The 22,236-nt window shown below is 33.3% G+C and overlaps 1 protein-coding gene across 1 annotated transcript; it reads right to left on the bottom strand.

Moving 5' to 3' along the window:
- Window positions 1–14,508: 14,508 nt before the first annotated feature.
- LOC149771573 (galactose-specific lectin nattectin-like) lies at window positions 14,509–20,700 on the bottom strand. The gene is made up of 5 exons (XM_089948348.1): window positions 20,543–20,700; window positions 19,921–20,024; window positions 16,734–16,824; window positions 15,225–15,453; window positions 14,509–14,907 (listed from the first exon to the last, which is right to left on the bottom strand). Exons 1-5 carry the CDS (start codon window positions 20,595–20,597, stop codon window positions 14,868–14,870), a joined length of 519 nt encoding a protein of 172 aa, XP_089804474.1. The 5' UTR covers window positions 20,598–20,700; the 3' UTR covers window positions 14,509–14,867.
- Between the last annotated feature and the right edge of the window lie 1,536 nt (window positions 20,701–22,236).

The raw sequence follows: 22,236 nt of genomic DNA, 5'->3' as shown, positions 1-22,236 counted from the left end.
TTGATGTGGTTAAAATACACTGGAGACGGTGATACTATTTTAACTGAGTTTGATCCGCCTGGAAATGATCCTACATCCGGAGATGACTCTGCCGCAGATGTAGATATACTTAGAAATTTTCGTATCTATAATGTTACTGTTTTTGGTATTGCTACACCTGATACTGCAGAAAATGATGATGTTAACAAGAGTTGCGCTAACATACGTTTGTAATATTATTGGCATTACTGCACCAGTTGCAGCAGCTGATGGAATTGCAATGTTAGAAGTATTAAATAAAATATTATATGTATCTGTCAGAAAACTAGAAACAATTACGTTTATCATAAGCGAACAGCGTTTACAAGTCAATCACATCGGATTACGATGATGCTCTATTTTGCACATTATTTGGCTTTTGAAGGCATAAAACACGGTCTCGTACTTGAACGTGCTGGTCTGAACGACTGTCTGATAAACACGATTGGTCCTGTTGATTGTCTGTGTGTGATTTCACGATTGGCGTTGATGACTCCACGAATGTTAGTATCATTTTCAAAATATTAACTTAAGACAATATTCGTCGCTTACAGCAGAAAATATACCTCGTGCAGAAAACTGATTATAAAACAGCTGTAACAAAATCAACAGATAAAACAGCGCCGAGTGAGCAATATCCACAATTGATTGTTGTTCAACGACTAAACCGACGTAATAATCAACTACAAAACAACTCTGTTTTGAAAGCTCTGATGTCTAACGAATATTTGTCAGAAAAAAGTCTAAGTGATAACCAGAACGAGCTATCGAATGTAGATTTGAAGCTAACGCTAAAAATAACGTATATCGCGCTGATATGTGTCTGATGAAGGCGATGCAAAAAATATCAAGACGCTGATTCTGGATCTCAAATTTCGATTGAAGGGGTTCGAAAACTTTACTCAGTATTTCACTTTGACGTATCGAAACATTCTCAGTGAGCTATTGTATGAACTGCTGATATCGAATCAACATGTAAATTAGGAGATGTTGCAGCTGATGCACATTACGTTTATGCGCTAATAACATATGACTGATACGTTACACTGTGAAGGGCAGAATGACTGTGTAAGTGTAAAACAAAAAAAACAATTGTATCTGTCGAAATTCATAATGAAATACATTTTTACATGAGATTAACCTGTCTCAGGAACAAATACAAAAACTAGCACGAGCTATAGCTGAACGAGGATCAGTTTCACTAAAAAAAAGATTTTGATCGTACTGGAACATCTGCAAAATTACAGCTCACGCAACAACTAATTAACAAAATACTGAAACAAAAACCTTTTATACTTGATCTGTCACTGGCACAAATCACATTATTTTCTAGAAGTGGAGGATCAATCAGAACATAAATAGCTACTATGCACAAACACTACTGCCAAAGATATTACATATTCTTAGAATATTAGGTGGAACTGCAACATCGAGTGCTATACCAGAAACTAAAACAAAATGTAGCCGTGCACAGTGACGGAATCAAACAATTTTTTCAGATTTGTCAGTACCGATAAATATGGATTGATTTGATACGGCTTGGTTTTACTCAAAGCCAGGATTAATTTTGGTATACATTACCGAAACAACAAAATAAAAAATAAAAATGTTACCAGATCCTTGCATCTTTTTAATCGAACGCGGAATCCGAGGCGGAATAATTTATACAAAAACATCTGCTAGCACTAATAATAAATATTTACCCGACCACGATAAGACAATACCGTCAAATTGCATAGTTTTTTTTTTTTTTGCGCAAATAAACGTTATGGTTATGCGATATCAGAAGCAATGCCAAATGGTACAATGAGTTATTTTGTAGACGTTGTTCTTGAACATCCTGCTCATCCTGTTGAGCTTCATGATACTCATAATGATTATATTAATGAAATTGTTAATAAACGTTGATCGACGAAATAAACGTGTTACATCTAATAATTTTGTTAGTATGAAACATTTGTTTAGACCATGGTAGCGGTAAATGAAATTAAGCAAATCTAAAGGTGAACAAGCCAGTGTATGTCGGAATGGCATTTCTTGAAATATCAAGGTCCTTAATGTACTGGTTCCACGATGATTTTGTTACGGATAAGTAACAGAGCTATTAGAGCTATTATTTACTGACACTGATTCGCTAATGTAGACGAAGTAATATGACGATATTTATCAAGGGCATTACGATAGCCGAGAACAATTTGATTTATCAGATCATCAACAAAATAAACTTCAAAAACAGCAACAACGGATTTCATTGCAAGGTTAATACAATAGTAATAGAAAATTTAAAGATGAAAAACGTTTTGCTCATATCGTTGAGTTCTTCGGATTGCAAAGTAAAATGTACTGTTTAAAACAAGCAGATAACAAAGTTTTAAAAAGAAAAACGAGCCAGAGGAATTAAAACAAATGTAGTCGGTAAGTAATTATATTCGATAATTATATGCCTCCGTTAAACGGGATTAGTGGTCCTGTCGAAATGATGGCAATACAATGAAATTGTCATAACATTGAGTATGAGGTCCTTGTCAAATCGGGACACAGTTATTTTGATGACATTGTTCCGGTGGCATTAATACATTCTCGTAGGGTTATAACACATATGTCGGTGTAAACTTTACTTGGTGGACTCTTTGGACTGGTTATTACAGTACGTTTTGTGATAGTACATTTTTGGTGAATATTAAAAATAAATCGCTAGCGGCTGTGTGTAAACATGTCATAAGTCTACTTCAAGAGGTGTTTCTGGATTAAACTCATTAATTTGTGCGACGACAAATTATGTTTTCCATGGTGGTCCCAGGTTAGTAATCAATGATGAAATCAACACTGTTATCTCAACAAGGTTGATTTCTTATTTGTTTAGAATAATCGGGGGAGACCCGGGACGGGTAAAAATAATGCTGCCGTCAAATTTAAAAATAGGGTTTGAACCAGGATCCTCCTTACATAAGACTAATTTATTCACAACTATCGATAAACGTATATATGTAAATTGTAACCACTGTGAAAGTTAACTTCTATGTTAAGTTTATGTTTCTCTGCCGACCGATCTGATCTCAATTTGTACGATAAATGAATATTTCTCTCTCTCTCTCTCTCACTCACTCTGTCTCTCTCTCTCTTTCTCTCTCTCTCTCTCTCTCTCTCTCTCTCTCTCTCTATATATATATATATATACATATACATATATATATATATATATATATATATATATATATATATATATATATATATATATATATATATATATATATATATATATTATGTACGCTGTATCAATGATATGCCACGAGATGTATAAATGTTTCAGTTCTAATGAAAAATTACAAATTTGTTTTATATAATTGATACAGCGTACATACTGTCTATATATTTTATTTATATCACATATTAAATACATATAGTTGCCCTTTGAACGGAGTTAATATTTTATACAGACTGCTGAGTATTTACTGATGACTCCTCACATATCGGAGTGTGTCCGCTACAAAATGTAGCTCTACACCTTTTGTGGCAATTCACACACACATTTGCATATTGATAAGTTGATTGCTTTCTTTAATAACACACACTTAAGTTTAAAAATGAAACATGGTTTTAATGAAAACAGTAGAGCACTACAAACATATGATTAGCTACGCAATTCAAATGAAAGCTTAGCCATTCACGTGCCGGTCCATGAAAAATAGTGTGGAATTGAAAAGAAACGAAATGACGAACTAACATTAAATATTTTAATATATATATACAGTTGATCTAAGTAATTATTCTGCTTTAGTAACCTAACTACCGACCATAAACATTCTCTTTTTTTCACTTTCTGGTCGGTTCGACGTTCTCTCTCTCTCTCTCTCTCTCTCTCTCTCTCTCTCTCTCTCATCCTTTGGTCGGTTTGACTTAACTTGTACCATCATTCATAAGTCCAGTAACATTTTGGGATGACACAAACGAAAATCGTCCTATACGCTAGTCATTTCAATAATGTTAGCCCTTATGGTGCTACGATGGTCCAGAGAAAGAGAGAGAGAGAGAGAGAGAGAGAGAGAGAGAGAGAGAGAGAGAGAGCGCTTCGGATATTTTGATATTTAATTAATAAAGCAGAAAGAATGGTGATGAAACTGTATACCATATTAAACCAATTTTCCATACGGGGATTATTAATAATTTGTATCGTTATTTTCATACGACATTAATGATTAATGTGTGGAAATTAATCACTGGTCTAGAGTCAACTGCAGACGGGCGCGAGAATGTTTATATATGCATATTATTGCGCTATGGGCGGACCACGATTTGATATACCAATAGTACCCGATACATGAAATTGCTTTACACCAACACTTTAAATGTCATGTTACTTTTGATGTATGTGCTCTAATATATATATATATATATATATATATATATATATATATATATATATATATATATATATATATATATATATATATATATATACATAATTTATTTCTCTGAACTATCTATTTTGCTGACATAGTAGCAGCGACTTATCTATGTGTCATATTCAATCTGATTGAGAAATAATATTTTAAGCGCTTGTGACCAAAACTCTGATTTGGAGAAAATCCCCACTTAATTGTGTTCGTGTCATTTATCACTAATATGAAAGTAATACGAAACTTTCAAACATAATTTTTGAGATGCTTAAATGATGGACACAGTTAAGATTAAAATAATTAATATTGACCTTATCATACATGTGGATGACCTTACATACATAGGGACAAACATAGAAGTCAAAGTGAATGATGTCTGTAAAAACACCATATATATATATATATATATATATATATATATATATAGAGAGAGAGAGAGAGAGAGAGAGAGAGAGAGAGAGAGAGAGAGTAAAGGTGTTATTTCGTACTGATAATGTCATAAATAACAATAAGTGCACGTGATGCAGATAATAGTTTTTCATTTACTTTTCCTAGGCGAATGAGTAATGAGTTATCGACAACCATGACGAAGTTTTATTCTTAAGCACGTTTTCCCCTACAGGCATTCAGCTCACGGGAGGCTGGTCTTATGCTGGTGTAAAAGTGAGACACGACACATACACGTACTGTTTTTGTATGACTCTTGAGTAAAACTATTGTGACATATCATCTCTTCCATTCCTCCAACAATCACATTGATAAAAGACCGAAAACTGCTATTGATCCTCATGAATTAAGTTGAATTTTGTGTTATATGGTTGAATGTTCTCGCGTTCAGTATGTATTCTCACTCTGTCAGCTATCTCACGTTGTGCAGCCTACGATGATTACAATAGCAGAGATGTTTACGCCGTTGAAGCGATACTTGTGTCATTGCAGCTACGTTTCACTTTATGTCCATTTTTGCCACATATTTTGGACTTGGACAATTTGTATTTTCCTAAAAGGGTCTTTTCGTTATGGTGAAGCACAAAATCTCATCATCTATTCCATATATGTAAGGTAGGCATGCATATGTACAAGAGCTGATTCTTTTTTATACTTTTTTAATAGTTTGAACCTATTTAATCCTAAGATTGCGTGGTTTGCTTTGAGTGGGGACAAACATGTTGTACAAACACAACTCCTGTTACTCCTGTACTGCCATGTTTGCAGGACAGAACACTTCATGTAAAGAACATATCATAAAAAGGACCGGTGGTTACCTAATGTAGCCGGCATGTTCTTTGTTAAAAGTATACTATTATATATGATCAATAAAATCATGTTTAAGAATGCTTTGACAGTTATTAATAATACTCTTAATAATAACACTTGATATGCCTTTGGATGAATTTCTTATTGGATGATGGGTTTCGACGCTTATATGATAATTCAGTAAACTCCCATTGTTTGCGCCAGGATATATGAACAGGCAAGACTGACGCAAAATCTTTAGTATGACCTGTCACGCGGGGTATATTGCGAAACACTGCTCTATATTATGTGCAAATAAAAAGGTAACCGAGTAATCAGACTCATTTCCAATTTGGAGTCATTATCATGTATTGTGTTCCTTTTGTAGTCTGCAGACGTATTTTATGTTGTATATATATATATATATATATATATATATATATATATATATATATATATATATATATATATATATATATATATATATATATATATAATTCTAGAGGAAGAAAACAACATTTGTTTAGACCTTTCAGTTGAAATCGAAAGTGCTCATTATTTGACCTATACTATTATTTTTGAACTGTTGTGAATTTATTCAAGTGGACGCCATTTTGACAAAGTCCTGATTTGTGGCGGACCAGTACAAAACTTGTTGTTTTTGCTTCTTTCTGTTTATTTGTTTGTGACCATATAAACGTAACAGCAATTGGGGGCTCGTCTAGGATAAGAACATTATAAATATTACAGAGAAGTTAACATTGTTTTGAAATATAAATTTATTTTATTGTGGACATTTTTCTTTACATGTTGTTTTGATTTTGAATAATAAATCTAACAAGCTTTCACAAAGTCATCTGTTGCGGAGAGTTATTTTCTATCCTACCCAGGAATGGTTAGAGTCAATGAAAAAGATGAATTGCTATAACTTCACAGAGAGTATGATCTTCTGGAGCCAAAATCATCTTTGTTAAAACGAGAATTAAAAATGTATTGTTTTAATATTTGGTTGTAAATAATAAGTTCGACAAAAGTGCTTTGAATTTGATTAGTAAGTACTCTAGCTTCCAAGTTATGGAATTGAATTCAAAATACAACAAAGGTAAAGAAGTTAAAAAAAAAATGTAGATTGAAAAATAGGATGCAGAATGGGAGAGACGAATTCAAAAAGAAGAAAAAATGGAAAAGAAAATGAAAATGCAGAAAAAGAAAGATATGCAAATAAAGGAGAGAGAGAGAGAGAGAGAAAGAGAATGAGAGAGAAATTCAAGAAGAATAAAGAGAGCTGCAGATCAAATTGTAAAAAGAAGAGATGAAAATGAAATTGCAAATACGAAAAGATCAAACTCTGTGTAATGTATAGGAGCCGGACGGTTCGAGGTGGGCGTCTGAAAACATAACGCTGAGATTTAAAGGTTACGCCCTGCTGATAATTAGCTGAATTGCAGCACACTGATAACACCAGAGCAGTCTTTTGGAACTAGGAGAAAGGGGAAGAAAATAAAGATAATTAAATGCTGAAGAAGTAGTCTTACAACTGCCGATTAAAGAAAATGAAGAGAGGCAGTACTTTCAGAAAGGATAATAATAATAATAATAATAATAATAATAATAGCAGACTTGATCTCCTTCTTAATCATGTCCTGGTTATCGCATTTGCCTGATTAATAAGTATAGGGCGAATCAGATGTTATTTATTATAAAAAAATCGAATGTTAGATACAGGCGGCAAGGCTTAAATTTATTAAAACTGTAATTAACTATGTCACTACGTCATCTTCATTATGATAGTTATGTTAATTTAATTTGTATTATTTGTTGGCTTTTTGTCCACACTTATATGTTATGTGTATAAGTATTTTGTCGATCACCTTTGTCCTGATTCAAACTAAACGTGTGATTTATTTTGTGAACAACATAATACACAGCAAGTATTATATTATGATTTTAAATTGAATCATTTGATCATAATTATCTAATTGTAAACATATTTACTTAAATTTGAGATATAAATCATTCATAACACATTTGGTAAATTTTGACTTCGGAGACAACTTTTCATTGTCCCAAAAGACAAAAACAACATCTTAAAATTCCATGAATAAAGTAAATTTTATATTGTTATCATATAATTAAGCCGTTTTTGATAAGCTACAAATTTGACTTACTTATTCAAAGGTTAGAAATTTTTGGTATGGAGATTAGATGTAATAAAAAATAAACATATACGGTCAATAGCTTCATGAATTAAAATATGCCGTTCACTTAGCTGGAAATAATTGATGATTAGGTTATTTTGAAACGATATTTATTTTAATTCGCACGCTTTTCAAGATATCTTTAGCATTTGATAGTGCTTACATCCATTTTATTTTAATTCATCGTATTAATCTTCTATTTTATCAATTAGTTTTGTACCCCGTCATCTTGCTCCATAATACCTCCCTATCACTTACGCCTGAAGCAATTTAAAGTTCAAACATACGATCTAAAGAAAAACGACCAAAATGCTATCGTTGATGTTTTGCATAGCCTATACACTGTGGCTACCCGAGTCTATCAGTTAAGTCCTGGCACGCATCGTCATAATTTCATTAGCAAATTATGTGAATAATATCCACCAATTTCAAATCGACCAAAATAAGCCTTACTCAATGAACTTTGAGAAGTCATAACACAAGTTAAAGAAAACGTGTACAAAACTCAACATTTACTTGAAAACAGAAGTAGAAGTGTATGTCGGGGCGGGGGGGGGGGGAGGGCTCATATCCTATCACCCTAAGGGTGCCAAGAGATATATTTAGGAGTCAAGTGCAACTGCATATGACAAGCTGATATCTTAAGTGGCTTTGAGGCCAAACAAATTAAATTAATGGCAAATGATTGGGAAAGAAACGACTTGTAATATACCCTAAAGGAACTAAATCATTACCTGTATTAGGGTAGAAAGAGATCCGAGGACATATATCACAGCAAGGGAAGCCCTCACACCTCCCGATAGTAAGGGAGGTGGAAGCAAACCGCACTAACACACAGGTATATGTGCTTATCATATAAGCTGCCACAATAGAAATCCTCAGGACATGAGAACATAAGTTTACAATACATGTGAGGCAGCAACCCGTTGCTGTCATAGGAGGATTCCATAAATTAAAATGAAACGTTAGAATACTGGCATTGCTAAAAGGAGATGCCCTCAGAATCCCTACTGTTGTATATGTCATTGACATTTTAGCAAAGCCATGGTACAGTGGGTGCGAGCAAGACAGATGATGTACAAGGTGTCAGGTATTAATTCATGTGCCAGGAGACTACAAGAACCCTACCACCCATGCTACCTATGCGAACGAAGTCAAGGAAGGGGACGTTGAACTCGAAGCGATAGATATACACCAAAAGTGATGATAAACGCCACAAACAGAAAAAAAGAAAAGTAAATACAAAAGGAAACTTTTGATCAGAGTGCTATAAGCGCTATACGTAGAGACTAGGCTGAAGGAGATATATCCCAAGCGAGAAAAAGGATATTCAACTACAGACTATCTCAAATGTGGAAGGGGAGAGTAGCGTAAAAGGGGACGTAATTCAAAAGAAAGATTTGGAATGGGAAAACCTCAGAGGGATTAGCTACCCTACAGCACCAATTAAATCAAGTAGAAAGTAAATCAAAACTTATGTTGTACAACAGCTTTTATAAATAAAATACATCTGAATTAATTTATGGGAAACGTCCTCGGACGATGAGGACCAGGTATGGGAAACATCAAATATGGGGAAGATCTGATCAGAGAGTATACCGATAGACATAAGAGGTTCTACACCCCTCACCCCAATGACCGCTAATATTGGAGGATAAAGAAAACAATCAAACTCTGGAGAATGACTACCGCAGGTCGACAAAACACCAGACAAAGAGAACAACAAAAAGACTCCCAAAAGAAAGATACCCGAGCAGACAATCACCACTATGAGCTACAAAAAAGGAAAAAAGAAAGAAAAAGACAATAGCCAATGACGAAACGGATAGGACAACGACCAACAAGTATAACAGAAAGCGTAGACAATGGAAAATAATAACAATGAGAACGAATGAAATGAAACTGACAATCATATAGACGGACAGATAGGATGCGCATGATGCGAGACCCGAGCAAACTAACCAATCGACAGACAAGACCGTGAAGAGGTAGAAGAAGCACTAGTGACTTTAAAAGATGACGTTGTGCAAGCTGCAAGTTCCGAAAAGAGCCGTTTTGAAACTTCAATTAATATACATACATTCAATTATTCCTCAATGGCTAATTATTATTACAAGCCCGACATCGGTAAAATGGATGAACTCAAATTGTGGATTGCTTGCACTTACGTTAATGAAATAAACGAAGGGAAAATCAGGAAGAAAAAAAAGAAAACAACTGGAAACCATAGTATACTATATGGCAGGGCACCGAAAAGGACATTTGTCTGCGAAGGAGTCGAAAAGCTCTGGGCATTTCTCTGTCAGCAAGTCGGACAGCGCTTCATTCCGGTGGAGGGCACCTAGAAGGGTATTTCTCTGACAAGTCGGACGAGATACAAACTTAATCAGACATACAATTTTTCATAGCTTAAATCTGGTTTTCTTCTGATGCGGTTTTCGTGTGTGTTTGTGCCCTCGCGTGGAGAGATATTAGGATATTTTCCGTAGAAAAACGAAAGGAATGACATCTAATACTTAACATTTACCTTGCTTTGCAAAAGTTTCCCAAAAGTTTGCATGATGTCTCAATTCTCACGACAAAGACGTGATATTGATATTTCACACTCAAAAGCGGAGTTGTTGGTATTGTTATGCTGCTGATAATGATTGCGATTAAATGGAGGAAGAGTAGAATAAATTGGGGTAATTCAAGTTGCAAACTATCTGTGTTTACTTCACTGAATATTTATATCGACACAAATACATGAAAAAAGAAAGAAATCTGTAAATCAATTACTTAATTGTTTTTAATTCATCAATAAATCTATAAATAACTCTGTCGAAATAAATAAATAAATTAGTCAATAAAGAATATATTAACAAAATGCATAAATAAATAGATAAATAAATAAATAGATAAATAAATAAATAAATAAATAAATAAATAAGTCACATTATTATCCATAAACATTAGACATGTAGTTATGTTTCCTCAATTTAAGTTTGTGCATGTGTTTCTTCTTACCCTAAAGATTATTTGATGAAATTGTTGATTCTATCTTTGTCACGATGTTGGGTTTAAATGTGTATTTATGAGATAACCGCTAATGCATTAATTACATACTGAATGTCTTTCCAGTTTTTAAATGTTTAAGTTGCTATTTTTGTTATGTATATTTATTTTGCGTCTAAGGTTTCTAAAAATCACCCGTTTGTCAAAAGAATTTGCTAACACATATTGCTTATGTAATATATAAATAAGACAGGCTGTAAGAATGTATTTGAAGTCTGCTTTTGTTCTGGTAGGGGCATATTTTAAGAATCATGCATTAAGATCAGCCTAAATTCTTATCCAACTAATACATAACCGACACGTGTAATGAAACGAAAGATATATTGAGAGAGAGAGAGAGAGAGTGTCACAATCCTGCTGCTGTATTATAAATAATGCTGATCCACTACGGTATTATAAATAATACTGCAGAAGGTGTGCATTAAAATTTAATGATTCACCAGCAGTCAGCAGTTTAGACTCTCTAATATACATATAACAACTCAAGGTTGGATAAATAACAATTTTATCAAATATACGAATGCAAGAATTTCATGGACATAAATCTTCAGCTCAGTATATCATAATACAATAATGGCCGGGTTGACCAAATGCCTTTAATCTTTACTTCGCCATATATAAATTACTGTCCTATTGTGAGAGAGTCTCTGTTCAGTGAGTTTTCCCAAGTACTCATCTAATTTCTCTTCTTTTCTCCTTCCTTCCTCTTCCTCCGTCTATACAATATGCCTCTTGTGTACACACTGGAAGACTTCACGGCTTCCTTCTTATTTCTTCGGTATCATCACTTCGTACACCCTGGAATATCTCAGCAGCGATTCTCACGGCACCCTGGGAGCTTCCTGAAGAAATATAAGGGACGTACACCTTTGTCTCCCTACTCTACTCTTCGAAATTAACCACTCTCTCACGGACCTTCCATCAGACTAATGGGCGAACCATTTTATCAGGCCCTATGTACATATAAATTTCGACTTATCGAATTCATGCCTTCCGCTCTACGCACGAATAACATTACTCAATGAATTATTGTAACACAATCACACTGTATCTACCCATCGTTATTGTGTAATCATTCCTACTGCATGCGTCCTAAGAATTACAGAATTATACATATAAATACTTATGCACATAAATCCAACTCGGTCTAATTTCGCATAGTGTTCAATCTACATTCTGATAGATGTTAAGTACATGTTATAATTCAATTATTTAAATAATTCAACAATACAATTTCTATTAAATATTCTAATAAATGCAACTATACGTGAGGATTCAATATTCTAATATATTCAACTATCTACTCAAATCAGGCACAAAGACTCGGCCAAGATACCGTCTTACCTTTGAGAAGCTTGTTTACCCAGTTCAATTCCCTTCTTTTTACGAGCTAAGTCTCGGAGTGGCTTTTCGCTAAAAATTCCCTCCTCAACATAAGCTTCCTGCATTACTACACATTACTTTTCTCTCCTCTGAGAAGCCTTTAAACATGAAATTTTGTATTATATTTGATATAAAATAAAGAAATGTTGGGTTATACCTTCAACTTTCACTGCATAAAAACACTGAATGTCATGCGTCGTAACGACGCAAATAGGACACAGTTTGGTTCGTTGATCAAGGACGGGAGCCAATTCTGAGCGAACTGTAATAGTCATCCAACCGCAAGTATTCCCTCAAGACCATTAGGATAATATTTTAGCTCAGTTGATATAATTCAGTTCATATGTTCCATTCATGCCTGCATTTTGATCTCAGCTTTGCATATTCTTTAACTAAAAGTGTTTGATAATTCCCTAGTCGGTATCTTCTTAGGATGGGTTCCACCGCTACTTATTGTCGTTTTGTGCCATTTACATCGCTTCCTTATTACTACATCTTTCTCGCGAAAGTAACATCAAGAATGATCTACCTGACTGGATTATGGGGGTTCGACATGTACATCTATCTCTCTTTCTATATATATATCTATAAATCTATCTATCTATCTATCTATCTATCTATCTATCTATCTATCTATGTATATATATATATATATATATATATATATATATATATATATATATATATATATATATATATATATAGCTATCTATCTGCGTGAATGTATGTATATACGCAGATACACAGAGAGACATACAAATAGAGTAATAGATGAATGTAATGAAAGACAGATAGAAACATGTAAATCAAGGCATTGTATAAATATAATACATGAAAGGCTATGTAATACTCCTCTTTGATAGGTATCACAGTTTACACAAAAAAATTGATAGATATATCTGAAGATTTAATAACTGCAAAAAATATTGAAATTTCTTTTGTGTTTGAACCAACTTTGCATGATTGATATTTTGCGTATTTGCTTGTGCGTTCAACGAATTCCGAAAATCATCAATGTAAAAGTTGCATGGATGCAGTACACGGTACAAACTCTGTATGGTAAAATTAGATAATTTTTGTAAAATAAAAGGCATAAATTTCATACCTCAGTGAATGTTTATGGTATATTTGAACCATTTCACATCAAACGGTTAGTGCATATAGAGGCAGAAATACATATCGAAGTGTTAATTAAAGTTTAATATGAAGACACTAATATATACAAAGACGGGTGGTATGACAACGTTGGAATCTAAGGGTTTTCAACGTTTATTTAATCTAAGATTGACAGACTGATTAAATGACGAAGACGTTTTTCCTGTTTTTTGTTAAAGAAAGTATGATCATCAATTGAAATTTATTCATTTGATTTATATTTTGATTTTTCATGTATTATTATATCACATGTATAATCTTGTTATCAATAATCATACCGGTATCACGTAAATCTTTCTTTCTGGGCAAATTTAAAACAATCACATCGCACCTGTATAAAAGATGTATGACCTAACACGTCGTGTGATTCCGAAAAAATCATCAACATTAAATTGCGGTTTTGTTGAATGTAAACTCAGTGAACGCAAAAATGAGCCACTATTGATCACATAAACATATTTGGCTTATTCTAGGATGTGTTGAAAACTTTTCAAAGCTAGTTATTTGCAGGGAAGAAACAATAAACAAAAATCTTTTATGCAGCAGATACAAATTTATTTCAGAAAGTGAAGCATGCATTAGCGAAAGTATAACAAATGATCCGTCCAAATACAGTCCAATCCAGAAGTTAAAGCGACAAACAATCCAGCACAGTATAAACTCAGTAATTTTACAGAGCGATCTACCATTTATTTCTTTTCACTGTTTACCGGTAAGTGATTATGGGACAGTAGGACAAAGGGCTTTAGTTGCAGAGAATTACTTTTTTACAATGAACGTTCGTCAAACAAATATCCTACAACTCTCTCTTGTTAAAGGAGGAGAGTTTCTCCTTGCACCAGAATAAACATAAGGCGTGCATTTTGCTTGATAAGATAAATAATGATGTGCCCCTGTTTAATTTAATCATTTAACATGGTTGCACACAATATAAGAATGAAAACATTCCTCTCCTGCGATTATAAATGTGATGACATAGCGGCCGTGGAATATTCAAAACTATCATCACAAGGGATCCCGCGTTATTTCTGTGACCGAACGTGTAGTTTTGATACATATAAAGCTACTTTGTGTTAATGTTTTATATTATTTATTTGAAAGTGTTGATAAAAGTGTCATCCAGTTGTTCACTGCAACCTATATTTACGAAAGATCAACTGTCGGTATCAATCACAATTAACAAGATCTTATAATGAAAAGAATATGTTTTGTCTGTATTGCCTTCTGATTTATATTACAAAAAAAAAACAACACAAAATCAGTCTATCACGAAGCTCAGTCTAATGAGGAATAAGATTATTGAACCTGCTAAATGTGATACTGTCCGGGTTGGATAATATTTGCTCAGTGTTCATCGAAATCAAGATTAAATATATGTGGCATGAAATCTCCAAAAGCATAATATTTCCAAGTAGATTTTTGATAGTTAACGATCCATTTCGTCATTGAAGTCCACTTCATGTGGCCTGAAATAAAGAAAAACCACTTTGAAATTCCAATTGAAGCAAAATAAATTTAATATATGAGTGGTATAGAGAGCGACAGTGAGACAGTGAGAGAGACAGAGAGATGAAAGAGAGACAGAGATTAAAGTCTGATATATATGCAGCATAATGTCAAAAACAATTACATGGTAAAAAAGCCTATACAACTGGAAACAGCCCACTCAGAATTTCTAAAAACACAATAATAAATCAACAGGAATGTGCTAAAGCAAAATCTAATGAGTGCCTACGACGGGAATGTAGAGGAAGATAACATACAGCATAAACTATTTTCTTACTTTGCATGACAGATAAAGCTTATCCTAGTAGAGCAGTCTGAATCGTTCCACATGCCATTCCGGTCCCAACGAACTTCTAGACAGTTTTCATATTTATTGTTGGGTTCTCCAGGAGACCAATTTTTATATGAAAACGGGACAGAAGCCCCATCGGTCCGCATCCATCGCCAGCTTCTGTTCTGCAACATGTCCGAACCATCGACCCAGTAACGTTCGTTGGATACGATACCTATACAATAACAACCGCAGAAGGATTAATGTTCCTTTGAAAATTACTCTACTATTAAACATTCTTGGACATTCTTCTAGGCTTTACTTCATTTTCGCAAGGGAATTATACCTACACGGATATTTGGTATCATTCAAATGTCCTTTGAAAGGACTGACGCTCTACTGGCTCGAAAGGATTTTTAGAAATCCCCCAAAATAATTTTTTCTTTGAATATGCCGAGTGTGGAAACCATTATCAATCTTCTAAAGCGAGAACAAGATTTTTAATATTGCCCTATTGTCGCCCTCATCAGATGTAAGATGGGCACCATTATAGCTAGGGGCAACTATATATGATGATGAGTAGAACACTGGAGACCCCCTAGTCAGTACGAACATCTTTTTTTACGGATGTAACTGTGCTACTATTTTTAAGATGGCCGTCATGTTTGACACATTTGATTGAGATAGGTATTAATTTCATAACTTGTCAACCAGACACCATACAATTCTTCTAGTGAAATTCACCAGACAATATGTTTTGCAATTTAGCAGAAGTATCCGTTCAATATCGCTGCAGCTGCGTCTATATTGAATTCCTGCATGATATGTTGGGAAACGATCATGTTCAAGATGGCTACTGTTGCGACCATATTGAAAGTCAACGCAGCACCATTTTTATATAGATCCAAGGTAGTTTTGGGATGAGCGACTTTGCAAAGTAAAACGATTTGGAAAAGTTTCGAAAAGATGGGAACGTTTGCAAAAGGGTGGATGGAGGACATACAATATGTCAGGATATAAACTCTTCGGCTACACATAAAATCACGCTATTGCTTTTCTGTTTCTTAAGTAAATTCCTTAATTTATTCGATATAAATTTTTCATGATTCCTATTTTTCCGGATTAAAACAAATATTTGAAAGTAAACTCATCTACGAGGTTTACTGTTACTCTATTTTTTTTCACTCAATAAAGTTGGTTATTTGAATCCATGCTGAAAACTTAGTAAAAACATATATTCTTCAAACATTATTTTGCTCCGTATTATAAATCATTGATAACTGTCTGATGACAGTATATCTACCGGGCTGGTAATACCGGGGAAGATGACGTTTTTGCGATTATTGATAGCTAAAAATGGCATCAGTCACATGGAAAATGTAATGTAATAAAACTAATTGCATAAATATTTCATGCAGAAAATTTATAAGAAGTTGCATCTGTTATATGAAAGTATAAATTAATTGAGAGTCAACACCGCAATATAACATGAATATCATGAAAATGTACTTTTACCATGACTTTTGTTAACGAGCCCATCAATTATCTTCTGAACTTTCGCAGCAGTGATATCTGCAAGGTCGCCTCCAATCACTTTACAGTATTCCTGAAAAAACCCACATTGATGGGGAAAATAATGTGTTATTATCAGATCCTGTGATGCGTCACAAAATAGCAGGAAAAATAACTGGACTTCCTAAAACCGTCATTTTTACTTTTACTTTTTAAATATTTTATGAATTCATTTATTTATTTTATGTAAACGGTGAGTCCAGCACATTGGAAACGTGGCGTCTTTTAAACACTGGGCCCTTTAAAAACGATACCATGGAGTCTTTTGGACCACATGCTTTAATATGGCTGTAAATGAAAACAAGACATCCCTCTATTATCTGGACTGCATGCTAATTTCTCGATTTTACAGTTAGAATGAATGAACAGTCATACAAATATACGGCAAGAGGCACAATAATAATGAAATGGCTAATTAATTCCTGGGAAAACGCTAATTAATATGATCTGTGCATAACATACAACAACCCTACCTGCTTAATATGACTATAATATTATGTTTAAGGTAAAAAGTATACCGCAAAGGAAACTCTTGAAGTTGTACCACTGCATATCATATTTCTATTATAATTTTGTGACATGCAATAATTGAAACCAAAACGAATTCTCACAACATAAATATTACTGCAGGAAAGTCTTGATACAATACTGTATCATAATCATTACTTTCATTACATCGACACCATTATGCTAAATTGCATGAATACTAAACTCTAACGAGAGAAAGAATATTTTGTAACTCCACAAACATGGGTTGCTCGTGTAAAGCAAAACTCAAATATATTTTGTACTATTCTCAATATAATTTCCCTGTGCTTTTAAAGGAAATCATGATCATTTTAGACGATTTTCGCTTTTACAGGCTGAAGCATACTTAAATCCTTAATTATCCAATAATTTCTTTGGATAACTGTGAGTTTGAAACTAAAACGACCAAACTCCTTTGTATCTCTAAATTGTATTATTTGATCCCACCCTAAAATCAAAATAATTATTTTTTAAAAATACAAAGTTCATAAAGCAGTATAGATCCTTGAATTAATATTGTATCTATTTAAATTCCTTCATGCAACTTTCATGCTCCTGTTCAATATCTCATATATGTCAATGTCAAACAACGCAATATTACTTGCATCCATGTCTGTGTTCAATTCAGGTTTGAATGACTGTATTCTTGTGTGGTCATTTGTTGTACCTGTATGAGTGTTACAGTTATTAGCTCATAAGTATATGAGGCAGATATTGTTATCTAATGCATTTGAATATTTTGCTAGTTCCTTTCGCTCTTTGCCATTATCAATATGCTTCACATCGACAATGACTTGTCTGTTCTCTGTCAGCAATATGTATATATATATATATATATATATATATATATATATATATATATATATATATATATATATATATATATATCAGTTCTATATTACTGATACTCAACGTATAGTTTGCTGTACAACTCAATAAATAACTTTCTCTTGAGCCGAATATGCAATACATCGGTTCCGGCAATATATTTGTTAGAAAGAGCCATTAAACATCATGGAAACATAGCACATGCTTATTCAGGAAAGGAAATTCTTTTTTAGTGCACATCAGAAAAATATCAGAATTTAAACAGAATACAAAATACTATCTTGAAAAGCATAGGCTGACAAGAGAAAGCCTGTACTTAATACATTATTGTAATAGATTTGCAAAAAGTCCGTGTTTTTCCAACTAAATCTTAATTTGCCCAGAGGTTGCACGTAGTCCGAAAATAATTCACAAAATCACATTTAGCCACAATGTTGTCATAAGTTACATGTATCAAACGTGGGACCAGAAGAGCATATATATGTTTATTGTAGTAATATCTCAAATTATTTCGTGAAAAGTAAATATATTGTAAAAAATGGAATTATTTGATCATGGAAAATGAAACCAAGTTGTTAATATAATTCAATTCGTAACAAAGAAGCAACATAGATTTATGTTATAATGCTTTAATTGTCGATCATATGCTCTATCGACGATGGTAACACATAAAGTTTCCAATTCAATACTCTAAACTTGCCATCTCCCACACAATAACAATAGCCTCTGATATATATTCAGACAAAGCGACGTTCACGCTTCTTCCAACAGGTTATCTCGAACATATCTTGAAGCCGAAATAAATATCATTAATGATCGAGTCATACCTGTAAGTTCCCATGATCTCTCTCCATTTTCTGTGTACTCGAGGAATACGTAGTCATTAATAACATATAGGTTTTGTATGTAAATTTATTTTATTTTAGTTTATTTGTGTGATTTGTTTCTCTCGCTCCCCACAGCTTTCTCTCTCTCTCTCTCTCTTTCTCTCTCTCTATGTCTCTCTGTCTCTCTCTCTCTCTCTCTTGTACTGCATATTCCTGTCGCACTATGCCAATGCCCTAGCCATCTAGTCTGCTGTAAGCAAATGGTGGGAACTTGTTCTGTTGTTAAAATATATACATTCTGCTACAATTGTGACACACACACACACACACACACACACACACACACACACACACATATATATATATATATATATATATATATATATATATATATATATATATATATATATATATATTGCTGTTAAGAAATGATCTAGGAAATGTATGTACTCGCTGACGTCTGTAAATCGATCTGTGCATTTAATCAGCAAGACGCTTGCAGTTATATATTTAATATTATCTAGCATCTTCTTCCTTTAAAGCTTCTGTTACCCCTTTCCATATTACCTCAGCCACAACCCCAACTCAGTGTCGTGCGTATCGAAATCGTAACCGCAAATTGAAACAACAGGGACTCCGCAGAAGTCTTTATCGACATGTCTTTATTTATTTTTTTTATTGTTTTTTGTTGTTGTCTTTAATAATGTATGAAATACATTTTTGGAGTAATTTGTCGCCAAAAATTTTTGAGCAATGCATACAATTCATACAATGCATTGCTGCTTGTATGTCTTTCTAAAAACTTGCTTGACACTAGATATGAACACCTTTATACTCCAAAGTAACATTTCTCGAAAGCTGAAAGCATAATGGGACTTCATTACCTGTTTATACTATAGAATTGGAACCTAAATTACTCAGAAAGCATTATTATCGTAATTATTTACCTTGGCTTCCGCCCATGTAGCCTGGATAGAGATTACTTTGTAGCATTTATTCCCATGCAGTTCGAACGTTGTTGGACATCTAACATCATGAACAACATAACCATCTGTAAAATACAAAACATTCGTTGAATTTGGAAATAATATTTTCATTAATGTGAATATTCTTCTCTTTCCTTTATTCTGTATGGAAGATTTTCCCTTTTGCTTCTTAGTCCCTTGCATCCTCACACTAAGTCTAAAGATTAATTAGAAATTAAAAATGATTTTCGTTTGCCAAGATGCATGCTTCTTCTCTCTTTCTTGGGATATATCTGTATCTCCCCATATCTTTGTGTCAAATATGTGTGCGAGAGTTAACATTATTTTTGAGAGTGTGTGTATTAACATATTGTCACTCTTGTGTGATGAATATGATATAATAGTCGCCCGGTTTCAGGAACTACAACATAATAGACTGTAAATATCATGACACGTAGGTATATAAGAAATATACAGACTAATTAATCAATAAGTTCATTATCTGTGTTACTAACGAAAACGCAAATGAATTAAAGCAACAGCAAATAAACAAACACTGGGAACTAATAATAACATTACCAATAACATTAAAAGGTAAACATACCAACATATGGAGTGACAAAAATGGCTACAGTGATGAATAGCGATGATAAATCCATTACGGAAATGAACGATGTTGTTGCATGAACATTCGCTTTCAAACTGAGTCAAAACAAATAGAAATACACGGATTTATAACAACTGGCATTATGTCTGAGTGATATTCTCTCTTTAATATTCAATTTGCTTGTATCTTAAGCTCCTCCTCCTCATTAACATATCGAATACTTGAAGCTAAAATTGTTGTTGTATATTGACATATATGCTGTAACCAGGTGTTGATAATGACTGCCTCTTTAGGTTAACATTATAAGAAAACATGCATCTAAAACGAGTCCAGTAATACATATGCAAGGATGTTCGTCGAAATGACAACTGGCACACTAATTCCATATCTTGCATATTGGAGAAGACGTAAACATATTTTGCCTTTGTTTTATATGTGAATTAATGTACAACATGAGATGAAAAGTTATGTCAGTATTAGGCCTGTTTCGTACCGTATTCGTTCTATTAAGGTTTGTCGGGTATAAAATATCTTATAAATTATGATGAAATAGTCATACTTGACGGTATATATATATATATATATATATATATATATATATATATATATATATATATATATATATATATATATTGTAATTCACCTTCGTCAAAATTCGTGTTTGTGGTCTATGCGACCAGTGACAGTAGGTTGTAAAGAACATAAAACATTGCAAACATTTATCTAAGATTATAGATTAATACTCAGATTGTTATTAATGGAGGTAAACATTTTTACGTTTATCTGAATGAACTTGGAAATAACTAGCTTGTTGACAACTTAGACTGTTTTAGACAGGAAACTGCCCTACGTGCTTGCATTATTGTGTCATTTAGATTTTATATATATATATTTGGTTACCTGCAACGTTCTTCATTCGTGCCTTAACATCCGAAGCGTAATTAGTCTTATTGTTGTATTCTGTGTTTTATTTGGGTGCGTTTATTTATATAAATTATTCACTGGGATTAGAAAATGTTCAATAATAAGTTTCGATATGAATAGTAAAATTGTAATTATAGTGAATTCAGACTATCACGTTTTGGATTATATTATTGTGATACATCAAATCACTTTGCCACCTTCCTGGCCGTTGACCCATTAGCACGTTATATACTACGGACTAATGGACACATTCAATATTAAAATTTATTTGGAGCATCATAGGATTTAAATTGGAAATTCAAACACTTTGACTTATAACAGAACTTTTAAGACCATCATATAATATTCATGTAGATCATGTTAAACTATGCCAAAACAACGATGATGATGCATGTCATCATTGGACCCTAATATGTCAAGTCATTGCAGTGCAAGAAATGTGGCTATAATTTATGACAGTACGTAACCAGAATTTGACTGCATAATATAGATGGAAATAATTGGATTGTATGTCTCAGTTGTGACATCACAAAACAGAAATTTCATTTTATATCCTGTTCAGCTATGACTGGATAATGTATCAGTGTCCTACATACGTAACACAAGTGCACATAAGGCGTCTGGTTACCATATAGTAAACAAAACTCTTTAATAGGTCTTATCGGCCTTGTTCCATATCCGATATATTAGTCTCACACAGCAAATAATAATGACACATACAAATATAGCTTATATATGTAATGCTGAAATGAATGTATTCGTGGGTG

This window comes from Sinohyriopsis cumingii, unplaced genomic scaffold (assembly GCF_028554795.1).
Source record: "Sinohyriopsis cumingii isolate HCF-2022 unplaced genomic scaffold, ASM2855479v2 utg001770l, whole genome shotgun sequence".
Lineage (NCBI taxonomy): Eukaryota > Metazoa > Mollusca > Bivalvia > Unionida > Unionidae > Sinohyriopsis > Sinohyriopsis cumingii.
Note: the sequence above shows the minus strand (reverse complement) of the source record. Positions and strands in the feature narration are given on the sequence as shown.